The sequence below is a fragment of the Anomalospiza imberbis genome, chromosome 1 (assembly GCF_031753505.1).
Source record: "Anomalospiza imberbis isolate Cuckoo-Finch-1a 21T00152 chromosome 1, ASM3175350v1, whole genome shotgun sequence".
Classification (NCBI taxonomy): domain Eukaryota; kingdom Metazoa; phylum Chordata; class Aves; order Passeriformes; family Viduidae; genus Anomalospiza; species Anomalospiza imberbis.
The window spans coordinates 62,136,859-62,163,611 of record NC_089681.1 but is presented as its reverse complement, the minus strand read 5'-3'; the positions used below and the strand labels follow the sequence as shown (position 1 = coordinate 62,163,611).

Below are 26,753 nucleotides of genomic sequence, written 5' to 3'. Positions count from 1 at the left end.
CATATGTAGCAGCAGATAGAGACAGAACTGCAAGATTTCAGTCTTGTCCAAGAGCTGTGTTCTGGTGACAATGTCTGTGTGTATGGGCTTTTCATGTTTTGCTTTTAAAGAATAAGAAATTCAAGCCAGTTCCTATACATCCTGAGTCAGCAACACTAATAATTTCTGCTGCTGAAAATGTTGCTAATTGTACAGTTGTCATTCCCATCTGAGTGCTGTACATTTTACATGTATTACATGAAAACAAATATTAGTTAGTAAAAAAGAAAGTTTTTTTAACCATAACAGTAAGACTAGCAAACTCCCTGTCCTCACCATTTGTTAAAGTGAATTCCCTGTCCTCACCATTTGTTAAAGTGAATGTGCTTCAAACTTATCCACTGTCATTGCTCTTAAAAGTAGCAGGACTAAAATGTATACTTGTACCAGCCTGAAAAAAATCCAAAAGAGAAAGATTTTAGTGGCCTAAGTATTGAGTTCTTAGTCTAAATAGTTAATCCAAGAGCACAGTAAATATAATGGAAAAGCAATAATGAGAGCATATAAATTTCCAAGGGTGCTTTTAAGTGTTCGCTTAGTGAGAAAGTCACCTATCCTTGGAAAAAAAGGAAAGGCAGAAGTTCAAAATCTGAGAGTGCTACATGTGTCTCAGATACATTTTGGCTCTTACTCAGCAGCTGTCCCAGTTGGTGGCAAAATTTGGAAAGGAGATTGTAGAGTATATTTGGAAGGAACAAAATCTGTTTTCATCCAAAAGGAAATGGAAAGCATTATTTTATTTTTCATTCTTTTCATCTATTAGGTCTTTGTATATAGATATTTTTGTACTGCCATTTAAATTGGATTGACAGAGATAATCTCCTATTTTTTTCATTCCTGAAAGAAAGAATGGTACTTCTGTAGCCCAGATCTATCTCAGATCTCTTGGGATTGGGCTGCATTTCCCCATCAGAGGGTCCTGGTCAGAATTATCTTCCAATCCAACATTAGCAAGAGATTGGCCTCATTTCTAGTTGCCCTTAATTTCTTGTTGTATTTCTCTAGAATTCTCTTCTAAATCCATGTTCATGTGAGGCCACTGAAGAAATTTTAGAATTCCTTAGAGGGGCAGGCTGTCCTTTAGTCTGCATCACTGTCGAATTAAAGGTTCCAGGGAGACAATGTCACACAAGCGCCGGCCACAGGTTTCTGATGTGAATGTGGGAAATGTGCGTAACTCTCAGCAGTTTAAAGTATGATGGCTGCTTCTAAAGTACATTAGTATCAAAAATAATAAGGTAGATTTTTCTGGAGCCTGGGGAAATCTGTAAGATCATGTATTTAGGCTTGTTTAAATGTATTTATTTGAGAGTTTCAGCAGGAGACTGAATGCAGGAGAGGGCAGTTCAATTAGGTTATTTATATATTAATGCACTACAATATGTCAGAAAGCTTGTTATTATTCATAAAATATATTGTTGATTCATGCAGTCCTATAGGTATATGTCTAAGAGCACAATAATTTGGATATGTCAAGTTTTTTAACTCCTCTTTTCCAGGTGTATTTTCAGACAGGTTTCACTTGTGATTCCTTGTTATATGCTGCAGGGTTACTGATGTCAGTCAGAAAAAGGCTTTGAGTTTGTTAAAGGGAGGTGCTTTTTCACTAATGCAAGATTTCTAATCGTTTTTTCTGATTGTAGGTATATCCTAAATATTATTTGGTAATGACTTATGTAGGGTCATCTTTTGAATGCTGCCTGTAATGGTGACTCAACCTCTTCCCTGATGCCTGATAATCCTTTCAGTGAAGAAGTCTTTCTTAATATCCCATCTGAACCACCTATATTGCAACTTCAGATCATTTCCTCTTTTTCTATTCCTTGTTATTGGGAAGAAGAGACCAATACACTCACACAAAAAATTGGGCTAAAGATAGTATAACTCAGTAGCAAACTTTAAAAACAGAACAGGACTGGTTCAAGCCAAAGTGAATGTTGGCAGGTATTTCCTACAAGGATTTAGAGAAGTTTAGCTCATTAGTTTAAATAAGTTTAGTTCATTTAGTTCATAAAAAAAGTTTAGTTCATTTATCACCAGTGTAAAAAACAGTGAGCAATTTTAGTTCTATGGGAAAGCTTAGCTTTATAATTCATTTTCACCTCAGTGGGATGAATGTCATGTTTTCTTGGAATAGAAATTAGGCCTTTTTGGTCAAAACTTAATAATTCAACAATCAACAAATTGCCGCTAATTGTTTGCTACACATAAGAAATAGCTATTACATTAATCTCTTTGTTGTAAATAAGCATTTATTTATGGATTCAAACAAGAAGGAAATGCTTTAAAAGAAAAAAATAAAAATTCAATCTCACAAGGGCAAACATTGTCCATGGCAGTTTTCTGGCTGCTTGACAGCAGCTCGGGGCTTTGCATTCTACATAGGGTATGGGAAAAAGATTAAGGAAAGTGTATGACTGCTTTATGCTGTTCTGGTGGTACAAAGTATGTGCAAACCTTCAGCTTGCTCTTGTCTGCCAAAAAGTCTTCTCCTTAGAAACTGAAACTTGTAGGTATTGGTCTTATGTGCACTCAAACAGTTCAAGAAAAACCCATGTGTTTCAAATACTTGTATATTTTAAGCATCAAAATCATCTCCATTTAGCAGAATCGACAGGGAGAAATTGGTGGCAAAAAAGCATCATTTTGCAATAACTCTTCTGGGACCCAAACACTGAAATATCTGAATACTGTCAGCTGTGCTGTCACTAGAAAAATGACTGCATGGTCATAGTGCTCAGCCTCAGAGGATCTGATTTTGTTCCTACTTTTGCCTTTCCCTGACTACCCTTCAAGCCCTGTCATTCCACCGTATCTCAAAGGAAGAGCTGACAGCTCTTAAAGTGTTTGTTTTGCGTTTTGTTAAACCAGATTGGTGCAGAAATGTGAAAGTGTAACCAGTCTTTCAGGCAACCATATTGGGAATGATCTCTTGTTTCCAAGATGAAATTTCTGGCTATTTTGAAACTTTCAATTTTCAGCCTATTTTCCAGGGCATTCACAGATTATGCAGGAAACAGTACAAGTGCTTATGCAAACAGAAAATTTCCAGCAGCTCTAATTTCAGAATAGTTCACAGCCAATACTTTCTGGCAACACACAGTTTGATACTTTAATCTCTATAGAGCAGGGGAAGCTACATAAGATTGTCCTTCTCTAAAAGCATTATTCTGTACCAGTTTGTGTCCTCATGATTCAAAAACTGTCAGATAAAAAAACACTCAGTGACTGAAAGGTCTTGAATGACTTAACTGCATAATGCAAATTCTTTTAGAAGGGAGTACTGCAGGATGGAATTGCTATTTTCATTGCAGGTGGCCCTGGAATACAGTGTCTCCATAGCTGTGCAGGAGTGCAGGTGGATAGGAGGATAGAAACAGATATATTTCTGGAAGGGCAGAATGAGCAGGCAAGAGAAAGACAAACTGTTTATGTAGATTGTGGAATAAGTAATATATGAGATGCAAGACACCAGGTTTCAGACAGGACTTTCAAGCAGCATTGCATACAAAGGCATGAAATTTGATTTTGTCTGAACAAAAGCTTCGGCAACCAGGAGCCAAATAAATCTGCTTTCTGCACAATACCGTTATGAACTGAACTGGCACCATTATAATAGACTTGAAAGATTTAAAGCCCATTTTTAATTTGGGCATTAACATATTTAGGAGGTTGTCCTATTTCATATATTCTGTTATTGATCTTTACTTCTCTGATAGGCTTTTTGTATGATCATTGGGATACTTTTCAAAACAGTTATTTCAGAATGACTAATATGTCCTGTTTGCATTCTCATAATTTCCTCCTTCTGTATTTTTTTTTTTTTTGTGAAAATGTAGCAGTTTTTCTGTTAAGAGCTCTAAGCTTGCACCATGTATTTCTAAAAATTAGAATTTTTATCTTGGGCTTTCTATCTCAAGTATTGCTTATATTAGGAGCCAAATAAGCATGAAACCTGCAGTTTTGAAATGGAGCCTGACTGAAATGTCAAATGAAATATATCTAGTTACAAGACAGTGAGAGAAACATCTGAGATAAAATTTGCTAATTTTATACTAGAACACTCTTCCCAATCAAAGAGAATATTTGAGAATAGATCAGCTTTTAGGTACAACAGCATATGTGCCTGACTAAGAAATTATTTCTGTTTCCTGTTATATATATCTGCTAAGTATTGAAAGGAGATAACTATAATCTCAGTATCTTGGATTACAGTGGGCTGTATTCAGTATTCCAACAATATAGAATTTCATATGAAGAAAATTCTTGCTGAGAAAAAAATCCTTAAGATTTTGCTTTAGCAATTCACTATTCACTAATGCTCCTTAGAAGGAACTGCTAATTTAATGTTACTATGGTCTGCTTTTTAGTCACATGTGATTCAATGGTGCCTATGATCCAAGTTTTCTTGTTAACCTAGTCCTCAGGCTGATTTAATGGTGATAATTACTTAGTTTATGTGTGGTAGCATGGTAGTTCTATCACTCATGTAATAGTTGTGTATAAAGAACTTTCTGTGGAAAGCAGTGCCTTCTGTTTGTGTTCCTCTTTAACTCCCTCAGTTCTAGAATACAGTTTCATTTTTCTGTTTTTTAGGAAATGATCCACTGAAAGAAAAACAGGGTTTAGTAAATTCTCATTTCCTGAATTCTAAATTAGGAGTCTTCAAAAAAAGTCTTTGTTATTACCGAGTAATTATTGTAAACTGTTTAAAATACTTGTGTACCCCAATTACACTGTCATTTCATTAATAACGAAAAAAAAGTTAACCAAAAGCAATTGGTTTTATGTTCAATACCTCTATTACAATGTTGATTATCTTTTCTGGTTTTCTTATTTGCAGGCTTATGATGAAGAAATGTATGGCAGCAAATATCAGTGGATTATTCCAGGGTGGTATGAAAATCTTTGGTGGGAAGCTTGGATTAATTCCTCACAGTGTCTCAGCAAAAATCTTCTTACAGCCATGGAAGGTTATATTGGAGTGGATTTTGAGCCTCTCAGCTCAAAAACGAATAAGACTATATCAGGAAGGGTTCGTATTTTTCTTCCATCTATTTTATGATACCATTAGTTCTCTCACTGCTGGGCTGGCACAGTAAAACACCAAGGGGGGAGGTGAAGCTAAAGGGTTCTTCTACCAAGTGACCTGGCAGTCATCACTGTTAGTTTCACTACTTTCCACTAGTTTGCAATTTTAAAATATTTGAAAATCAAATCTAATTTTCTACAGGCTAAGAAAGCAGTGAAGTCCCTTGCTTCAAATCTGCCCTTTTCTCCCAGTATGAACATTCTAGTTAAATGTACATTAAAGTTTGAATTACAGTCTTTAGTATCTTGTGCTGTGTCACTTCAAGTTAAATAGTTGAGCGCAGAAACAGAAAACTCTTATATTTAAACCTATTCTGCAAATGGCCAATTTGAATGGTGATTTGTGTCTCTCAGAACTAGGGAGCAGGAGGTGAGGTTTGTTTTAAATATCAAAATATGTAGTGTTTCCATAAAGCACATAAAATTTTATCACAGAACAAATCCATACAAACTCTGACCAATGAATAAACATGCCTGATTTTGCTGCTTTTCATTTTTTTTTCCATCTGCCTTTCATGCCTTGCTGTGTGAGCATGAAAGGCAACTTTACTGAAGGGTAGCTCATCATATGACAGCACACCATCCAGAACATAATGAACTTGTAAAATATAGACAAATTGCCACTCAAAATTTCATATTGAGCAAACGGTTGCTCAAGTAAAGGTTATTTGATTTGTGTTATCCTGTAATCAGACCACTAATTTGCAGGGACAGAGACTTATTCCCTGTTCTAGTATTATGGCTCACCAGGGTACAGTTTTGGTTGAATTGGAGCCTTTTGTACAAAAGTAAAATAAAGCAAGTTGTCATTTATTCAGTGAGGCAGTACAACTGCTTTCAGTCTCTCTGTCTCCTAGTTCTGCTTCCCAATCACACCAGCAGTTTTTAACAAGAAACAATACATGTTTCTTGAATTTTATTTTCTTTCATAATTTTTATTTTGGAGGCCTTTTCTATATTAGTTATGCACATCTCTAAATTGGAGGATGCAGTTTCAGGCGTTAGTTTAGATTCAACTTTGTAAAATGTTAAGTACTGAGGTAAAACTGAATTTTATCTCCTCTGCAGACTCCACAGCAGTATGAAAAGGAATACAACGCTAGACGTGGTGATGGGCAGTCCAGCAAATTTCATGGTTATGCTTATGATGGAATATGGGTGATTGCCAATTCCCTACAGCGGGCAATGAGTTACCTAAATTCCACCAACGAGCACCAAAAAATTGAAGATTTTAACTACTCAAATCAAAAACTTGGCGACATCTTTCTGAGTGCTATGAATGAAACCAGGTTCTTTGGAGTAACGGTAAGTCCTCATCAGATTATTGGGGGATGCAGGAGGCTTGTCATTTTGTGTCAGTAATTGAAACAAGTATTAAATATTAAGTATGCTTGAAAAAGAAACAGAGTTGCTTCTATCTTCAGAGCTACCAGTTCCACTTTATATTAAAAATTAATGCCTTGACAGTCTTGCTCATTACCTGTCTGCAGATGCCAAGGGATGACACTATACAATTCCTCAGTTATCAGATTTTTAAGCATGAATGTCATCTGAATTAACAAATCAGAGTGGTCCCAAGGGAACCACAAGTTTTGCAAGCTGCAGTGACCTTTTAAGTGAAAGTTTTAGCAGTTAAGGAGTAGCTGGAATGTGATCTGAAAATACATACTTCTCTCCATCATTTAGGTTTGGAAATAGGCTATAGTCTTTAACTACAGTGCTGTACATCCTAGATATTCTTGCAACATGCTTCAGCTGTGATTTAAATTTATTTATAATTTGTATTTTTTCACAGTTGAGCACAAAGCATGCTTACAGTGACTTAAAAACTGCTCATATACAGTAGTATCTTAATTCTGATTTCAACTGTACAATTTCAAACCCTTTGTATTTTTTATTTTTTAGAATTTGTTTACATTTCTTCTGCTTTTTAGCAGAGTAAAACACGTGATAGGAGTGTGGTCTTAAAACTTCTTAATTGCATCTGAAGCAACATCAGTTGGAATTTAGTGGTGTATTTGTGTTCAGGAGTCTGCAGAGCTCACTGAGAGAGATGAGCAGACTTCATTTCAGGGAAAACAGTCTTTGGAGTTTCCAATAGCTGCAACAAGGAACCTACTGGAACATGATTTGTTGCGCAATGTGCTTGGTCTGCAATATGGCTAGATAAGGAAAACAGTGTTTGAAGAAAAGTGTGTTTCAGTGGTGCACAGAGGGGCGTCTCCTTGCAGCAAGAGCATGGAGAAGGTTGGAGGGAGCTGGGAAAATCTTGTCCCCATGTTAGAACAAACTGTCCTGGATATCAATTAACATCTAAACACATTGAAGTAGCAGAACTAAGGTTGTCATACCTGTCAGAAACGGGTTTAAGGAGGAAATGCCTGCACAAATACATCAACAAAGTGTAAAGGCTCAAATTTTTGGTGTCCTTGTTAATTGCAGAAAAAGTTTTCTGTGATGTGGCACACACAAAATTAATTCAGGATTTCTAAGTAAAACCCAACCATATGGCAAGACAATACTAATATCTAGTTGCTTGCACAATATGAATTTTGCTTTCTTTTTGCACTAAATTAGACTGAAAGTTTCAGCAAAAGAATTTGTTATTCCATTGTATCCACAGTAGGACTGTATCTTTGATGAAGCTTTCAGACAGTAGCAGTTATGTACCAGACTCTGCAGGGACTCAGTTACATTTGTCCTGCATTATTCCATGTATGATATCTATCAATAGGTTTGAAATTGAATATTACTGTGTAATTCTTTTTTGGTTTGGTTTTTGTTTTGTTTTTTCTTATCCTTTTTGCCTTCTGTTTAATTTTGCAGCCAGTTATGGTGAAATTGATAGATGTCATTAGCATTGCTTAATTACCCTTCACTGCTTCCTCTCCGACAACAACAACAAAAACAACAACAACAAAAAATCAAACCCAAAATATAAAATATCTAAAATTGAAAGAAAGCTCTTTTTAACTAGTTTCATAGACACCAGCAAAATCTCACAAGCATCCCTTTAGGGAGGGAATGAATCAAAGCTTCAACAGCCACACTCAGCTATGTTTACTTACTTTATATTCTCAGGTATAATGGTTTTCAGAGAAATTACTGCATGATGATTCACTGTATTCAGTACCTGTCTGAGGCGGTTGGTAAAATATTTCTCTTTATCATTGGTCAGCCAAATCATAATGACAATGCACAGCCCAAGTCTGGCAATTGCAAGGATCACACTTCCTGTACCTGTAATCTACAAAAACATTTCATTGCGAGAGATACGGAGAGAAGAAAGTCTATAGCAACTACACTTTCTTAGGGCATAGTTGCAACACACAATGCTCAAGCTTTTCCAGACAAGCATGGAGAAAAAAGAATTTTAGAAGAATATTAATTATTTTGCATTGTAGTGTTCAGAAAGTTGAAGCTGAAGGAACAGATTGATTTTTACCAGAAATACTTTTCAACTTTTTATTCTTCAGTCTAATAAATGCTGTCATTTGTGACCTAATTTAAAACTCTCACTGGAATATGAGTTTTATGTCTTGGAGTGCTAAATCTAATTTAATTTTTTTTTCCAGAACATGTATTTTAATATAATTTTTTCACAGTTTATTTTAAAAAACTTATTCTAAACAGGAAGTATTCCTTTATTCAAGATTATTTGTGCTAAATATAAACTGAGTTTTGGGGAAAAAAAAGAAACAAAAGGGATGACTAAATCTTATCAATATTCAAAGACTCATCCAATAATAAACTATGTTGTTATTTGTTAGATAAGAAAAGATAAACAAGAAGCTGTAGTCAAGAATCTAAAACTGGAAAATCTATTAAGTAGCTTTCTCTATGCTTTCTGTGAATATGATATCAGAAACACTGTAATGTCATAAATAATAAATCCCTTTACCCAGTTTTCATTTTCTTTGAAATTATTTATAGAAGACAACATCATTGAGTGGGGAGGGGGTTGTGGAATTTTTTAAACAATCTGGAAAAGACTTGGGATGAAGTGTTTTGGTTCCTAATTATTTGGAATGTAATTCTATCAACTTTCTGTTCTTTTTTAAATTTTAAAAAATTTTCCAAGAGATAGCATTTAGAAAACAGATAAAGCTATTGTCCAGAGACTTGACATGACAAATCCTATTTTTATGCAACAGAAACTCAGTAAAAAATGTTATTTATTCTAATTCTGCTGTCAGAAATCTATTGGAAGGGAAATTATGGATATTCCTTAAATATTCCTGAGGGTTCTGCTCTCTTTCTGGATTTTTTTTTTTCTCAGCAAATTGATTCCTTCTTTTCTTTTGCCTTCATACTTATCAGACTTATAATCATGTTGATTACCATATAAATTTCTTGTGTATTCTGAATACAGAACAGGAAAACATAAATTTGGTGTTTTATCAGAAAATAGTAATGCAGCTATCTGCTACACTTTTAAAAAGATAAATTGGATACTGTTTTACAGGTGGAAAATAATTTTGTGATAAGAAATGCAAAACAAAAGACCTGCAGGGATCTTCCTACAGTTTAGTTAATATGAATGTCCAGATTTGGGAGAAGATTCAGATTCACTGGTGCTGGCCATTTTCCAGTTGAATAAAGCATTTCATGGTTAGATTGGCCCCTATTCAATAACCAGCTTTCAGGACAGGAATGCTTTTGATTTGGGACTAGTTTGGCTTTCATGGAGTGCATTTTTTAATTTCCTTAGTTATCAGAGCACTTGATTGGTTATAAATGAGAAAGTTCTGAAATAAAAAAAAAAATAAAGGATTTTGAACCTTTTTTTTTCCACTTTTCTTAATCTAGATAGAGACATTTGTATAAACTGAATGCAACACTTCCCTTGTAATGTATGAAGTGCCAGGTCCTGTTTCCTTGCTAAATATATTCCTCGTCTCGAATAGTACACATTCTTTCTGATCACTTGAGTGTCAGAAAACAGAAGTATTTACACAAGTTTTTTTGACACAGTTTAGATGTCTGAGGAGTTCCCTGATGTAGTTGGTAAAGGCACTGGAAGGAATTTAGAATTGCAGGATCAACCGAAGTCTCTGCTGAACGGTTACTGCTTTGAATCAATACAGAGAGATAAAGTGATGGGGAAAAAATATATGCCTGTGAGATGCATATATCTGCATTTCAATTCTGTAGCATTTTTCAGCATTCTACCGATAAGATGTTCATCATGTATGTGTGAATGTTGAGGAGAATTTTTCACAGAGTCAGAATTATTCTCCTAAAGCAAGACTGTTTGTCTAAGGGATAATTTTTTAAAAAAAAGAAGAAAAGTCAAACTTTATTTTGTGCAATGCTACCATGATATAGCTTGGAGGCTTAATAATTAGTGAGGAATTAATGCCGCCTTCTCAGGATACCAAATCCTATTTAGTGTATACAAAATCAAAATCTGTCTAGAAAATAGATGGATTTTGTTTCAGTATTTTTTTTCCTTTTTTTCTTCTCTTTGTAGAGACTATGGATGACTACACAGTAACTTACAATTACAGTAATAGTTATATTTGTTATCAAAACAAGAGTTGATCATACTTGGAAAGATGTCATAGAATGGTTTAGGTTGGAAGGGACCTTAAAGGCCATCTAGTTCCAGCCTGTCTCAGAGCCCCATCCAACCTGGCCTTGAACACTTTGAGGGATGGGGCATCCACGATTTCTTTGGACAACCTGTTCCACTTCCTCAGCACCTTCACAGTAAAGAATTTCTTCCAAATATCTAAACTAAATCTGTCCTCTTTCTGTTGAAATTCATTGACCCTTATCCCATCAATACATCCCCTTGTAAATAGTCACTCTGCAGTTTTCTTGTTGATTCCCTTTAGGCACTGGAAGGCTGCCATATTAAATACCACATTTGTTCTCAGGATATTAGAAGTTTTGGTTCCATGGGGGAGCCAAGTATTGGGAAAAATACAGTGCATGTCAGAGGTTTTTTTAAATTTCTTTTTTATTCAAAACATGACACTATTTTTTAAAAATGTTTTTCTGTAATTTTTATTTGCTTCACCGTTGTTACTAATATGAAGTCATGAATGTTACCATTCTCACTGATTTATGCCTGAACTGTTGCAGCAGGGTGTTCTGCTTCTTGCATTTATTGCTACTATCTGTTATTGTAAATCAAGTTTCAAAATTGTTAATTTATTTCTCATCCTTATGAACTTCTATTATTTCTGTGTAATGGAAAAAGAATTGCAGTGGAGGAGTGAGAAAATTAAATACAGTGTTGTCTTTTCCTTTTATGTCAGCCAGAGACTAGCACAGTAGGATAAAATTCCATCACAGTAGTTGCTGCACAATTGAAACCACAGCCATGAAATAGCTTTCAAGTCTGTCCCTGGCATCCTGCATTTGAATGGATCTAGTCATCTTTCATATCTGGAAAAATGCTTATTTATATGAAGTTTGGTTTGTATTTTGATGCTGATTATTTCTGAAGATTTATCTTAGCAGCTTGCCTCCAATTTCCAGGCTTCAGAAGCCTCTGTGCTGTACAGGAATCTCAGAAATACAGGACATGTTAGGAACAGAAGAAAGTATTTATTTCATGTCATCCTGGAAAAATAACATGCCCAAGATGCTTAAATTAAAAAATGTGTCAGTCTTTGGCAGAGTATCAGATAAAATTAGCATGGACTTCAGCAGGATTAATTTATCCTTAATATGGGAATCTAATAAACATTTCTGTTAATAGCATTGATCAGTGTGGCTAATTTTGTATGAACATTTCTGAATTAAGCCTCAAGAGCTGTTTATAACTGCAGTTATATTTTCTTTGTTGGCATGGCTGAGGTAGGGTGAAAAGTAGGGAGGGCAGAAATTTCAATTTCTTGTTAATATAGAATAGAGCTTTAAAAGAACATTACATTTTATAAAAGGGGCAGGGGGTAGAGGTTTAGTGTGCAGTGGAATACTTGAAACTATAAAGACATCTGTTACTGAGAAATGCTTTTGAATGTTCAATCAAATTTGACTTAATTTTGAGCATTTGAAAATTTCTTGTTGGACATTAACCATAATTGGGTGATTTGAGGGAGTACAAAAAGCTAGCAAAACACATAGTCAGGAAAATCTATAAATGAATGCACACACATGCACATGCTCACAACCCCACTGACTCTTGGTGAATCTCAGGCTTTTTCTAAACTTGACCCCGTGAGTGTGAACTGTTCTGAATTGAATGCCTTGCTTTGCCTTTTATTTTTCAGAACTTGATTCCTGTTAGGGCATTTCTTGTGTAGCACAAAAAAAGAAAAGCACTTGGAATCTGGCTGTGTGCAAGACCCCCTACAGAGCTTTCTGGTTTTCTTGAACCTTGAATCTCCATTTATCTGAGAAGAGATAAATATGGTGAATCTCTTACTACATTACTCCCGCCTGACTTCCAGTAAAATTTCCAACTCCCATGAGCAAGCAAGAGCAGTACAGTGATTTGAACTAATTTGCTCTCTATGTGGCCAGTTCATTTAGGAGACTCCTCAATATAGAGAGCTGCTAAACTAAGCCTTCAGCAAGTTTGCATAAGGTCATAAACAATGTTTGCTCATTAGGAAAATTCATTGCAAATGTTTTCATCTGCCAACAGTGTAAAACTGCATACAAAAGGAAATACTAACTTTTAGAAATGAGATCTGAAATTAACTGTGACATTTCAAAGATTAGCCCTCAAGCTAATCAGCAGTTGACGATTTAATAGTTGTCGTAGGTGTCAAATAAAAAAGGCTTTTGTCTGAAGTTGTAGAACACTTACTGTAGCATCTGTCATTTTAATAGCTGGATAATTGATAAAAATAAATGAACAACATACATTTATAGAAATGCTAGTGAAACATCCTCTAGCTGATATCTCTTAGCTTCCTCTGCTTTGTATTTAATTTTGCCTGCATCTAGACAGTGTTTAACATAACGCTTAATTTGCCCTAGAAGCTGCTTTGTTGCTACTTTTTGTACAAAAAGTGGAAGTCCCTACAAATAATAAAGAAACAAAGCACACAGGAAGGTTATTGCACTGTCTGAGTGGTGGTGCAGGTTTGTACTTCACAGTGTAGTTCTCTTCAAAATTCTAAAGAAAGCAAACTCATTTCAGTAGTACCAAAACCTTAGGTGTTTTTCTGAAGTGAGGCTTATTTTTTAGCTGCATGTTTTTAATCAACCTTTCATTTATATGTTGGGACTGATTTTTTTTTTTTTTTTGTTTTGTTTTGTTTTGTTTTTCTTGTCAGTATTCCTTGAATTTGAAGGATGAAAATACTAAAGAAAAAAGTTAAATTTATGAAAGCTCTGTCCTGCTCCAGATCAGCTGTTAAGCTGGAAGAGGGTATCAATGGTTTAAAAGCAACTTTTCAAGACAGTTTTTGCCTTTGCTAGTTGGGTTTGTCTGAAATTGTTATAGAAGCCTCTTTGAAAATAGCAAGATATTGAAAGAGTGGGCAGTGTGTATGTGTTGGACAGACAACATGGAAGTACAGGTTCTGGTGTCTGTTGAGTAAGCAGGACACTGTTTTTCGTGATGATTAGATGGCCTTTTGTCTTCTGCTTAATCAGAAGTACTACTAGGCAGATTCCTTTGCCACCTCTTCACCATCTATCAGAAAAAGATGGAAAAATGTTATGTACCTTCTATCACTGCATTAAAGCCCTGTGTCCTACTTCAACAAGTTGGGTTTTTTTTATATGAGATAGAAAGTGTTGTGTGCCTACTGAAAAAGGGTGATAGAATAAAATTCTACAGACACTTATGGAGAAATTTCTTGCTTGTAGCAAGTGTACCATTCAAATGTCATCACCTAAAATTATAGAAAATCTGGAGTAGCTCCATCCACCTGTACTGTGACCAAGCCATGTCAGTATCTTGTGATCAGTGGCAGATGACATATCAGTGTGGATCTCTGGTGATGATCCCATATCAGCAAGAAAATATCAGCACCTCTCTTCATCATATACAAGTCCATAAAAGCAGTTCAGGGTTTGCAATATATGCTGTAAGAGCTGCTTTGACAGAGTGTCATGGTTTGACATGGAAGTGAATTTTTTCAGGAAGCTGGTGGTCAAACCAGTGTCATGGTTTGACACGAAAGTGAATTTTTTCAGGAAGTTGGTAGTTAAACCAGTGGTCAGGTTTGGATATTGGCACCTGGAGTGTCCACTGAAGGCATGGACATGCCTCTGAGAACACAGGGGGTTAAAAGCAAGAACTCCCAGGGGAACTCTTCGGTTCCCATCAGAGAGTGCAGACTCTCCCCTGCCCAGCCACAGGCTGGGTGGGGGAGGGGAAACCATGTGGCCTGGTAGAGGTAGGTCAGGGGTGAACCGGCCCAGCTCCTGCAGAGGGAAGGGTGGAGAGAAATGGAGATGTCTTTGTTCCACCTCCCCCAGAGGGAAGAGACAGAGAGCCTGACAGCACCTGTAATTTGTGGGCAGAGGAGAAGAAGAAGGAGGGGGGAGGTGCCCAGCTGTGGGAGTTGGAGTTCTGGGCAGAGATTTCAGCCATCCGGGGAGTCTGAACTTTTAACCCTTTCCTGGGAAATGAAGGCTTTGTAAAATATTACTCCTCCTCGATTTGAAGTAGAAGAGAGACAGCCTGGGACCTGAGATGTTAGAAGAAGAATTTTTTAAGTGGGAGGAGATGATGGAGTGGCTTGTGGCTGGACTTTTCTTGTTACCCATAGAAGGAACCAATTCCTCCTGCAACAGAGACTGCATTTTTAGGGGGATGCAATAGTGAGCCAAGAGACCTGCTTCAGCAACCACCAGCACAGGAATGGAGTGAACAGAGAAAAGCTGAGGAAGGTGTGGTGATGCCCTCTGTCTTCAGGAAGAAGATGATCTCTGTTCTTGAGACCCTCGGACCCAGGGGAGGAAGGAAATGGGGGACTGTTGTCCCAAAATGAGAAGCAGAACTGTTGTCTCTTTTGGTCCATGGCAAAGCATCCTTAAAGGAGCCCTATGAGCAGTCTGTCCATGCACAGTGGTGAGAGCACTGTGACATGGAAAGGAGAGTGTCACACTGGCAGATTTTCTCCGGGCGGTTGCCATGTGTGCCATGGAAACACAAGGGTGGCAATTGTGTTTCCTGGCGGGGTCTATGGTGCAAGAGAGACTCCTCTCTCCCTTGATGGACTGAGTATTGATTATCTGAAGGGTTGCAACTTGATTAGGAATCCCAGGTGGTGTCTCACTGTGGTTTGTTGGAAACTGGGGGGAGGAGGAGGAATGCTTTGGAAGGTATTCATCCTAGATTTAGTGTGTGTGTCTTTTATAGTAGTAGTAATTTAATTAAGTTTTTTTCCCTTTGTTATTAAGCTTGGGCCTCTTCTGCTATGTTCCTGATCGCATCTCACAGCACTTATTTGGGAAGGTGTATTTTCACGGGGGCGCTGGCATTGCGCTAGCATCAAACCTTGACACAGAGTCTCCCCTGCAGTAATTATCCAAAATGAAAATGTGGTGAAAGGCATGTGGTATTGACAACATTGCAAATTTCTAAATTTCTCTTTGTAATTTCTCCATTTCTGTCATTGATTGGCAGGTACAACACTCCTAGGAAGGACTGAAATATTGCTGTAAAGGGAGATGCAGAAGGAAAGTGGAGTGTGATGGAGAAGGGAAAGTCTGAAATGCTTTAGCTGCACTGGGACCTGTTGCAGTTCTTGGTAGCTGTTGCAGCACATAATGTGTCAGTCAGTACAGCAGCCTAGCAAACAACTGTCTTGAGAGCTGTGATTACATAGTGCAGGTTAAAATTATTTCAAGCCCCTTTTAAGTAATGTCTGTAAAGGAGGACTGCTTCTTCCCCAGGAGAGAAATAACCTGAGTGCAGAGGGAACAGATGAAGTATCAGCAGGGTCTGCGTTCTGGGTGGAGAGACCCTGGAGAGGAATTAGATCTGTAGCTAAGTCCTAACCTGCACACATGCTTTCTTAAGAACAGTGATTCTGGGAAGGAAGACTGCAGGAGAATGTGTATTTAGGAAAATATAATGGGAAGGAAAAAGATTTCCTGGAAGGCTCTTTTCTAATCTGCAACACTGAACACTTCTGAGTTTCCAGTCTCCAGTGTCTCTTGTTCCAGTTCTGATTTGTGTATTAGTGCTTAGAGTTTAATGAACATCTTCTTACCTGAAATTGATTTTGCTGTCTTTGTTGAAGAGCAGATCAGCAACAGATTATGTCAATTCTACAGAAATATGTCCAGATAAGCCAGGTGTGCATGGACCATGTGTTTAGTAGCTGGGCCATATAAATATGTACTAGATGGAGCTTGATGGTCTTGAAGAGCCAATGAGGCTCTTTTATGGTTACCTGGCAGATGGTGTGTGATTCATACAGGCTAGTATGGGCACAGCTCAACCATACTGCCAGGTGTGTATTCGCAGATGATGCAGTGAAACTAATGAAAAAAAGATCTATGAATTATGGGCATTCCAGAACAACTGTTTTTCAGTGGTATTCCTGCATTCAGGGTTCCTAAGGGAAGGAATAAAGATGTATGGCAAATTTAGGGATGCTGCTGTTTCTGTCTGATATGTCTCCATTTGAAATTACAAGCAAAGATATCTTACATGGATATTTCTAAGCCCTCAGCTACTCAGTGGTTTGGGGATGAATACCACCAAACAAAGCCTTGAAGTGTGTAGCATATTCTCTCAGTGGACACAGTGGTCAGAGCAGCAAGATTAGGTATCCAGCATCAGCCTCAGTCTGTAAACTCTTTCCTCAGAGCAACATATGATTTATATCCCTTCCCTCCTAGAAGAGAGCACCAGAGAAGTACCTGGTTTAGCTTAATATTTGGTGTGAATGCTCTTCTGTCATGATTCTAGAGTTAAAAAACACTATTATTTTGAAGTTAGCATATTTTAGAAATAGTATAAAACTGAATTCCTGAGTGCTTGAGGGAATTGCAGTTCTTTTATTTTCACGAGAACAGATGTTAGCCCTGCTGCCTGGGGATTGTTCCAGTTCTGGTAATTCTGTTCTGTGTATCTAAAACTCTCACTGAGGTTTCAGATGGATGAGAAAGTTATTATTTACTAGCTTTTCACCAGGACTCCTTTGGGACAATAAATGCCATAAAGATGCAAAATTTTAGTATGACTGTTCTCCCTTCTCTTAGTAGACTTTCATTTCATTATTATTTCACTGTACAGGCAAAATATAGTAAGATTTTATTGTTTGATCCTCTTCTTGTTTCAGTCAGGGACAAATCTCCTTTAGCTTCATCATGAGCAGGAGGTGGTTTTTACCTAGCAAAGTGCTCTAATAAACAATTTGCAAATATAATTCAAAACCTTATTCTAAAATCCTTTTTGCTCACAGAAAATGTAGGAGAAGCTTCTTTTGAGATGCTGCCTGAAATTAGTGGAGATATTTTAAGAGTGCTGATCAGGTGTACTGCTGTAAGTTAGTAATGAATGATTAGGCTCAAGAGCTTGCCGAAGCGCGTTTGGAGAATGCGTCAAGTGAACTATATGGAATTACATGACTCAGATGTCAAATAACTGTGAGCGATTAAAATAATGGGGAGGAGTATAGCAATTTAAAAATAATGTCTAGTGATGACTATAAGGGCCTGCAACTTTAAGTGCAGATCATGTGAATCAAAGAAACGCTGAATATTTAGGTGATCAGTTGTTCTCTTTGTAAATATTCTTTCAGATCAACAGTGTAATTCTTTACTGGGTATCAGATGGCTGGGAAAATGAAACATGGAAAAAGATAAATAAGAAACCTCCAAGCATACAAATAATATTCTGAAGGCTGAAATGATAGAAAGAATATTCATAAGTCAGTTTGTTGAAATCTCAAGAATGTGTTTTCTACTGTTTTTTGAAGAGTTTTCATCATACTACTCTAAAATCTTCTCAACATCTGCTTTTCTTGAGCATTTAGAGAATGAGTAAAGCTCATAAATTATCATTCTAAATGTGCTTAGATCTGAAAGCAGGTTCATTTAGTAAATAAATTCTGAAGTATAAAATTAGGTCTAACCTGCTTATATTTATCCTTTACAACACTGTTTTGAATACTCAAAGAAAATAAATAAAAAATATATACATTTTCTATGACAGTTTGTACCACATTTACAAAGATCTATTGATTTAGGTTAATTGTACTTCATTCCATCGTTAAATAGTTGCTTGGCAAACTTTATGTTCTGCTTTCATCTAGGTTACCCTATCACTGGACAATTTTAAAAAGCTTTTAAAATTAGCCCTTTTTGTCTTCACTGATAGTGACCCACTTGATGTTACAAGAATTGGAATTTAGCATGATGGAAATTTTTGTGTGCACCTAAAAGCAAAATTTTCCCTTGGGGAATATTTTGCAATGTGACATTTTCACTTTATGGCCGGTAAAAAACTCTTAACTTTTAAAACTGTATTTATTTTAATTCTCTGTTCACACTGCAGCACTTCTGAGTTTTTAGCTTCACAAATTAACATATTTTCCACTGTTGTTAATCTTTACAGCAGCTCTAGGCAAAAATATTTCCTAACTTGAATATAGAATTCTGCTGAGTGTGAATCCACCTGCAGCAGTGTTAAGAGTGGTGTTATTAGCTGACTTAGCCTGGAAATGCTCTGAGGTTGTCAGGTCTGATGTTCAGTGGATTATATTTTCATACATCACTGCTTGCCTTTTCTGGTAGTCATGATTTCTATGAACTAGTTTTCTTCCTTGGAGAGGTGCTCCAGTTCCAAATAGGATTCTTGGAGCCTGCGAGCATTTTAGTGAAATACAGGAAAGTTAAAGTATTATAATGGCTTTTATTGCAGATAAATGCACAATAAATTTTCAAATAGTTTTCTAGTATTTTTGGAGTCAGCTTTTAGAATTTATGTATTTGCTACTTTTTGCTCTTCTCCTCACCAACTTCTCATATGTTCTTTTCTCTGCTGCTGCTGAGAATGAGTTCAGCATTTTCTAGCCTCTGTTAGAGCCACATAAAGATAGTTATTTTTTAGGATTTCATAAAACAAAAGAGATCTTGCACTTCAGTAGAGTATATGACATGGTAGGATTTCCCTCTTGGAGTTCTTAACATAAAAATTTGGACAGTAATGAAGCAGAAAGTACAGCAGGGTCCTTGATGAAGCCTCTTCAGTATGCTCCACTTGGGCTGCATACCAGCTTCAGTCCTCCAATGACAATGCAGGCCAAGATCAAAGGTAGCACTTGGAAAACTAAAGTAGGCTGCCTTTTATTGTTTTATTTTTTTTCCCCCAACTGTTGCATTGCTCTGGGGAATGGCTTCCCCACCCCTCCCCCCTCCAAGAGACCCCTGTAGTTGTAACCATGTTAGTTTAACCCTTCCTTCCTTTCTGGATCCAACTGGCTGGGAGCCAATTGTCCCTTCCTGAACTAGAGGGTAGAAAAGGCCATGCTCCTCCATTGTTTGGTCTCTTGCCCACGCTCTTTCCCTCTCCTGCCATGTTCTTTCCCTCTCTCTTGCCCGCTCTTTCCCCCTCTTTCCCTCTTCCTCCTATGGAATAAACGTCCTGGACAACATCAGGGGTAAGAGCCTCTTTTGGAATCTTTTACCTTAACCCTGTAATATTTTCCCCTGAAGCTCTCTCAGGTCTGGGCTAGCCTTGTAACTCCAGAGGGCTGCAGGGGAAAGTATTAACATCCAACCACCTCATTTGAACAAGTTGTAGGTAATTCTATTTTACATGTTTTAGAAAAATAATCCTAGGATTCTGATTTCTGCATTATCACCCACTTTATATCTGCTTCATAGTGACAGCTGAGGTTGTTGGCATATGAACCCAAAGTACTAGACAGGAATCAGATTCTTCTATCATTTTTTATGAACAGTTTTAATCAAGCCTGGGACCTCTTGTGCTTCACTTGTTGAATCTTTCTGTGTGACAGTAATTTTTCCAGTTTTGTAATTCATATTGACCTCAAATGCACCAAAACTTATAACCATGCCTCCTACTAACCTGTCAGAAATCAGATTATTCTTTTAGAACGTGGTCTATAATGAAGTTCACACTTCTGTTACTTTTAACAGCATCTATATTTTTATATATCAGCCTCCGACATGTAGCCAAATCTTCATTAAACCTTATTGTCTCTCCTAAAACATCTTTCTGCCCTTCATCCAAGGACTTCTTGAACTGCTTTGACATTAAATCTTGTGTATGTGGCTAAGACAAGGAGAGCTGTACCCAGCTCTCTCACATGCCATCAAATGTTTTTGGCTGAGCAGCCCTTCATCCTGAGCAAAATCTGTAGAGTCTCTGTGTGATTCCACTTATTTAGTATCAGTAGGTGTTATCACACGTAATTAGGTTAAAACAACCCAACTCTAACCAAAACAAGATCATTTGAATACAAAGAGTGAACTCACCATCAAACCATCAAATCATGGATTGTGTAAATAAAGATGTCCAGGGCTGATGTTTCATCATCACTGCAGAGAATACTCTATGTGCTGCTTGGTGATATGGAAATATGACTTTAATACTGAAAAACTGAAGACATTTCAAGAGAAACTCAACACAAATCAAGAGATTATAAAGAATTATTTGAGGGAAGAGTGATTCTATAATAGTGTATTTAAAAATCAGCATGGTTTTCCAACTATGATGATTGAAATAGGGGGTTTTGTCTGTATAAATTAGCTGTACAAGAGCCAAGACTTTAAACTTTTTGAAAAATCAAGGTACTATTTTATAGTTTGTAAATTCTACACTTTTTCTACCTCATAAATTGTGCCTCAAAAACTTCTGGTGAAATTCTTCTGCCTGTCCAATTTCAGTTCTGCCTCATTCATCCTGGCTGCTGAATTAGACAGAGGTTCAATTGTTTTTGACTGTGTAGATAGGATGATGTGCATAAGCAGTCATCATTGCAGAGCAGCCACAGCTAAAAGCCACACCTAGGGACTGCAAAGAATATTGTCCCAGAGTGACAGACAGCACCAGAGCCAGTCAATTTTCGCTCTCTCAGCCACCCCCAGTGAAGGATAAGGTCCTGCTCCATGCAGTGAAGGAAATAGCTTGTTGATTTTTTTTTGTGGAGTCTCAAGCACTGAAGATCTTCCCCACATGCCTTCCTTGTTCTGCATGCTACTGCTTGATCTGCTTTCTGATACACTGTGGTGTTGCTGCATTGGCCTGGTGACTACAAGGCGTGGTGGGGCTACAGCTTCGGAATGTTTGTGTTGATCTGTTTTGGTTAAAATGTTCTTCAGGAGTTACAAAGGGGAAAGGAAGTTCCAGTGGTCAGAAGTGCATGTCTCAGCTGAATGTGAATCCTGTGAGACAGAGGTAAACTTCTGTAGCCTGGAGGTTCTTGTTCTGCTGAATTCAGATGTTTGCTTCAGACCAGACAAGCATGTGAGCATGTCCAAGAGAGACTTCAATGACATTTTCTGTTAGATATTCTTAATGCTAAGTTTTCTAAGATCACAGTCAAATATCATAAATTTTATTATTGGTGCTTTTGTTATGAAGGACACTGAAGACTGGCATTTGAGATGCATAATATCTAGCTTGTCACTTAATTTCCTTTTTTTAAAAATTAAAATCTTGGTGTCAGGCTACACAATTTCGTCTCCATTATGACAGTTTCGTTGATATAGGAGCAAGGCAAACGTATAAGAAAAGCAGTTATGACACTACAAAATTTGATCGGGGATCAAAAGTATAAATTGCCTGAGGTAAGAACACACACATCAGTTAAATTGCATCTAGAAATAAATCAGTCAAGCTACACATACAGCTGAGGGATAATTGTTTTCTGGTCCCTTTGGATGAGTGCACAACAAACCAACACAGCATTAAACACCAGGTCACACACTGATTGCTGTGAGTAGACCTCACAGCAGCATCACAAATGCTTTTCAAGGACCTTTCCATTGTAAATTCTGGAATTGTTAATTGATTCATGATTTTTTGTCTGTGATTTTAAAACTGTTAATTTTAATGAGATTTATTCTATATTCTACGCTTTAAATGCAAAGACTGTGGCACTGTGGAAATTTGGATCTCTTTGCATCTAGATAGTGTTTTCTGCTGCTTTCCATTTTGAAGATGCAAGTTATATTATAGAGGCCAAAGAGCCACAATTAGTATTCTAGAAAACATTCAATGCTCAGCTTTCATCCTAATGTTCCAGACCTATGCATGTTAGTGTCAAGTTTTCCCTCTTGCAGAAAGTAAGGGGAAAGCGTATGGGAAGAAAGACAATCTTTAGTGGATTTTCCCTAACAGTGTACAGAAAAGCAAGCTTTCTCTCTGCTTTGAGTCTGTTTTCCATAGCACAAGGGACACAGCAGTGGCCATTTGCCCAATTTGAGTCAACCCTTAGCCTGTGAGAGAGGGGAGGGATCCTGCTACAGAGCACTTCTAAAATGCATCTCAGCTGCTCCTGGGCTGAGGAAGAACCTGTGACAGAGGGAAGAGAAATCCCTGTAGATGTGGTTCAGAAAACATTTGGATAAGTAGTTGTTATGAATCATGAATATTAAGAGTACTTTCCCTTAAAACCTAAGTAGTGGCATCTGACTCATTGGGCTCATGAATTTCTGTGGCTATTCCTGCAAATAGCATGTACATGGATGGAAGGAAGGAAGGAAAATATAACTACCTTGCCAATTATTTCTTTTCACATTTGTGTTTTATGTTTGGACATTTGGGGTTTTTAAGATCTGGGCACTTTAGTTTTCTGGGTTTTTATGTTGCACCAGTGAGTAAATGTCAGCTGTTAAAATGTTCAGGCAATTAAAGATGCAGCTAAGCACCTAGAATATTGATTTTATTTTGCAATTTATTATTTAGTAGGTATTTAAACATAAGCATACGGTATTGTATTTCTGATTGAAATACATCTATGAAGTATTTCCCCAGAAAATGGATGATGAGATTTATGTATATCCTGATAATCATGTTATGTGTCTTATATATTTATAGTGTGTTTTAGGTAAGGATTTTGATCAGTTGGTAAGCTGGTCAAAGGCTCACCCAGTGATGAGTGATAAAAAAGTGATATTAAAAAGAATTCCATAATAATTATAAAATAAACCTGGAATATCCTAAGTGTTGCCCACTTACAAATATCAAACTGCATATCTCTTTGCTGTAAGTTGAAGGAACGCATAATGCAAAAGCAAATGTTTAAAAATTGCAGAATATATTTTCTCTATTTAGACTTTAAAATATCAGGGGCAGAGTAGCTGTCTTTCATATTTTCTTTCTGAAAAATATTTTTCCTGAGGCTTTCAAACTGCTCATACTGATTTTTCTGTTAGTATCTGATTAAGCAAAGTGCTTAAAACACACTGAATATTAAGAATGAGTATTCCAAATGGGCTGATGAAGGGCTGTATTGAATCAAGTCTTAAAGGGTACATTCCTTGTTTTGCAAAGGAACATTTCCTTTATAGAGTTAATGTTTAGTATCTCCTCTTTGTGGAACTGCTTTACAAAAACCCAAATGTGAGAGAGACTAAACTTTGTTATATAAAATGTGAATATTATACACGTTTTAATGTGCATCTCAGTGAAATTAAAAGCATGTCAGGCTTAGGTTTTTCAACAAAGCCATGCCTTGCCTGGGGGCTTGTCATGGCTGGAAATCTAGTCTGTGACATGCTTTTCACTTCTCTGAGTGACAGGTAAGGCAGTGCTACCTCCAAAATATAGCGTGTTAAAGCTTTTGAAAGCTGCATGTATTTTATCATCTTAAGTTATAACAGAATCATAGAATATCCTGAATTCAAATGGAGATAATAAAATTGAAGTTAATGTTTTAATTTTAAGCTTTTTTCTTTGAGGTCTGCAAACCGTGGACTCCTCTCAGTCACAAATGCAGCTGTGTGTGATGCAATCCCAATGCACCACAGCAGCCTTATTTTCTTGTGTCTTTCACACCAACTACATTTCCACAAAGCTTGGCAACTCCTAGCAGTCCATAGGTGAGAGGATCCAGGAAAGAACTTGCTCCAAATGCCCTGTGTGTCACTACTATAGTCTCATTCAGCAGCTGATCTCATATAAGAAGGGGAACAAGTAAAAAAATTCTCAAACACAGCAATTCCTTTGTGCTTTAATGAGATTTTTAAGAAAGGAAAAAAGGGGTGGTTATCTTTCTCTGTCAGAGTATTATTATTATTTTCTCAATTAAAAAAAAATTATCTCATCATGATAATCATATTTAGTCACTATTACATTCATAAGATTTAGTTGTTGTTTCAATGTTATTTCAGTTATGACAACGAGAAAATTTACTTTTAAAAACCACAATCTTTTAGGGAAATGCAACTTTAAGTTCATGTCCCTTTATCTTTTGTTCACTGGCAGCCAAAATAAATACATTCAGAAATCAGACATCACTGTCTGACTGAGACACTGGTTGTAGTTATCAAATGTGGATGGTTTGCTCTGCAAAATGCTGTGGTGCTCAGCCTTGAAGCCCTCCCCTTCTCAGGATATTCACCTTGCTACCTTCTCTACAACTTCTCCTCCACTCCCAAGATGGCACCATCTTTTGCTTTTATTTCTGTATTGTAAAAAAATCCTACTGGTCATGACCAAAACTTGAAATCTTTATTAAAAATATATTTCTTCCTCCTAGCCTTTGTGCTGTGATCTAATCTGCTACTCCTGTTACAGTTCTTCTTTACCTTTGCAGTTCCTAAATAAAAAAAGCTTTTTTGCCTGCTGATTACCTCCTTCAAATATTTGTGACAATATCTCCTTTTACTTGTTATTCAGCCATTCCGTGTAGATGGCAAGGTCTTAATCCTCTCCAGGAAATTAATCCGTATGTACTTAATTTGATTTAAATTCCTCCACCAATGCATATGTTAAGAAGTTATGTGGCAGTGAGCAGGCCATTGATTTAAACACTGTGATCTGAGAGAGGAAATAGTATTTGACATGCATGATGTTGGCAAAAGCTGCTTTTGTGTTGTGGCTTTCTGAATTTCCATTCATTAATGCACATCTTTCTGTAGTGGCAGTGTTTGTGTTAGGAGCGTTCTCAATGTAAGTTATTCCAGAGCTTACTCCAGACAGATGGGGCAGTTTTGCTTATCTTTCTCACTATTTTCCCTCTTTGCCTTTAGTTTGAAGATTAGTTTGTTTAGATCTACCTTATTTTGTGGTAAACACTGGCTATTTTCCTGTCCTAATTTCCACATTCCTGAAGCCTGCATGTTGTTTTCAGCTTAATCTTGTAATTAACTGCAGGAGGGTAGTACTGATGTAGGTGAGTACAGCTGGCACCTTTCCCAGCCTTCCTTGGTGCAGTCTTTTTGCAGGCAGGGTAACAAGGATGCCTTTACAGAGAGAGCATTTCCAGTTTGTTGGGCTATAATGTTAATAGAAGCAAGACTTTCAAGTGATTCTCATATTTGCTGTATAGTGCTTCTAACATACGCAGTAATTAGCATGCATTTGTACTCACTGATGGCAGGATTTCAACACTAAAAATACAAAATATTTCTTCTTTTAAAGTTGGATGTGCCGAAATTCTCCCCAAAACTAGAATGTTATTTTTCACATTTCAAAGTTCTACATATGCCAGCATAAAGAAACTTTAAATTTGCTTTGGGTTTTTTTTTTTTAAGTCTGGATGAAGTGGAAACCACTTTAAAAAACTCTCCAAACCACAAAATAGATTATCAGTGGTTATAAGGCAACAGGAGAAGGGTGGAAGCTTGTTCCTACTAGTTATGTAGAAAAGCTGAAAAATATTGAATGCTGCCATCTAGGAAGTTGTTGACAAGCGCTGTTTTTATGATCTGTTTGAAAAACCTGACCTGATTTCACTGTAGAGAAATGTTAAGTGAAGTTTAAAGATGATGTAATTTGCAAGCCACCAATTTTTGAAGGCCATATATCCCCATCCTGCTAAAAAAAGGTGAAAACAAGAAAAATTAAAACCAGATGGTGCTCTTTGCTTTAGCAGAAGCGGTCATAACTCTCGTCAGATTAGCCATCTAGGATATGGTAGAAGGAAAGATGATTCATCTTAAAAAATGGTGTCATGTTCTTATTTCAGGGCTGCTTTTCAGCTCTTCCCCATTTTGTCCTGCTGTTTCCTTTTTGATTCTGTAATACCAGCAAACCCACCATGCTGGGCAGTAAACTGAGCTCTGATGGGAACTGAGAGTTGAGAGTAATTGCTCCCTTGCCACTCATGGAGCTCTTGGTGTAGAGCTAGAATAACCCAGGAGCAGTGGGCTTGGGCTGGTTTGTGTGACCCAGGATACTGCAACACGTGGAGGCAGCACTTGAGTCAAGCCTGCTCCAGAACAAGCATTCTATTCCCACTCTATCTGAAGACAGATTCTGTGATAGCCTCTAACAGTAGTTGCATGGTGAGAGGGCTCTGTGTGAAGGTCAGACACAGCAATCAGAGCTCTGTTGTGGAGCATGTTTGAAGTGTAGCCAACACATTTGAATTTGAATGCATTTCCTTACTGAGTGCATATTCTTATAACAACTGTCTGCATGATCTTTCTTTTCAATGAGTGTGTTTCATGAAGCGTGTCTGAATGAGAAATTTCTCATGTTTGCTGCACGCTGAAATGAACAGCCAGGTTTGGCAAAACATGAGAGCTTTTTCTGGATCTGATGCTCGCTGAAG

At 37.1% G+C, this 26,753-nt stretch overlaps 1 protein-coding gene across 2 annotated transcripts in view; it reads left to right on the top strand.

Annotated features, from left to right (window-relative positions):
- Positions 1-26,753, top strand: part of GABBR2 (gamma-aminobutyric acid type B receptor subunit 2) — a 454,194-nt gene that overhangs the window by 218,494 nt on the left and 208,947 nt on the right. For both annotated transcript variants that reach the window (XM_068194855.1, XM_068194863.1), the window contains 2 exons: positions 4,883-5,074; positions 6,199-6,435. In XM_068194855.1, coding sequence (XP_068050956.1) covers positions 4,883-5,074; positions 6,199-6,435 — 429 coding nt within the window. The remainder of the gene's footprint in view (positions 1-4,882; positions 5,075-6,198; positions 6,436-26,753) is intronic.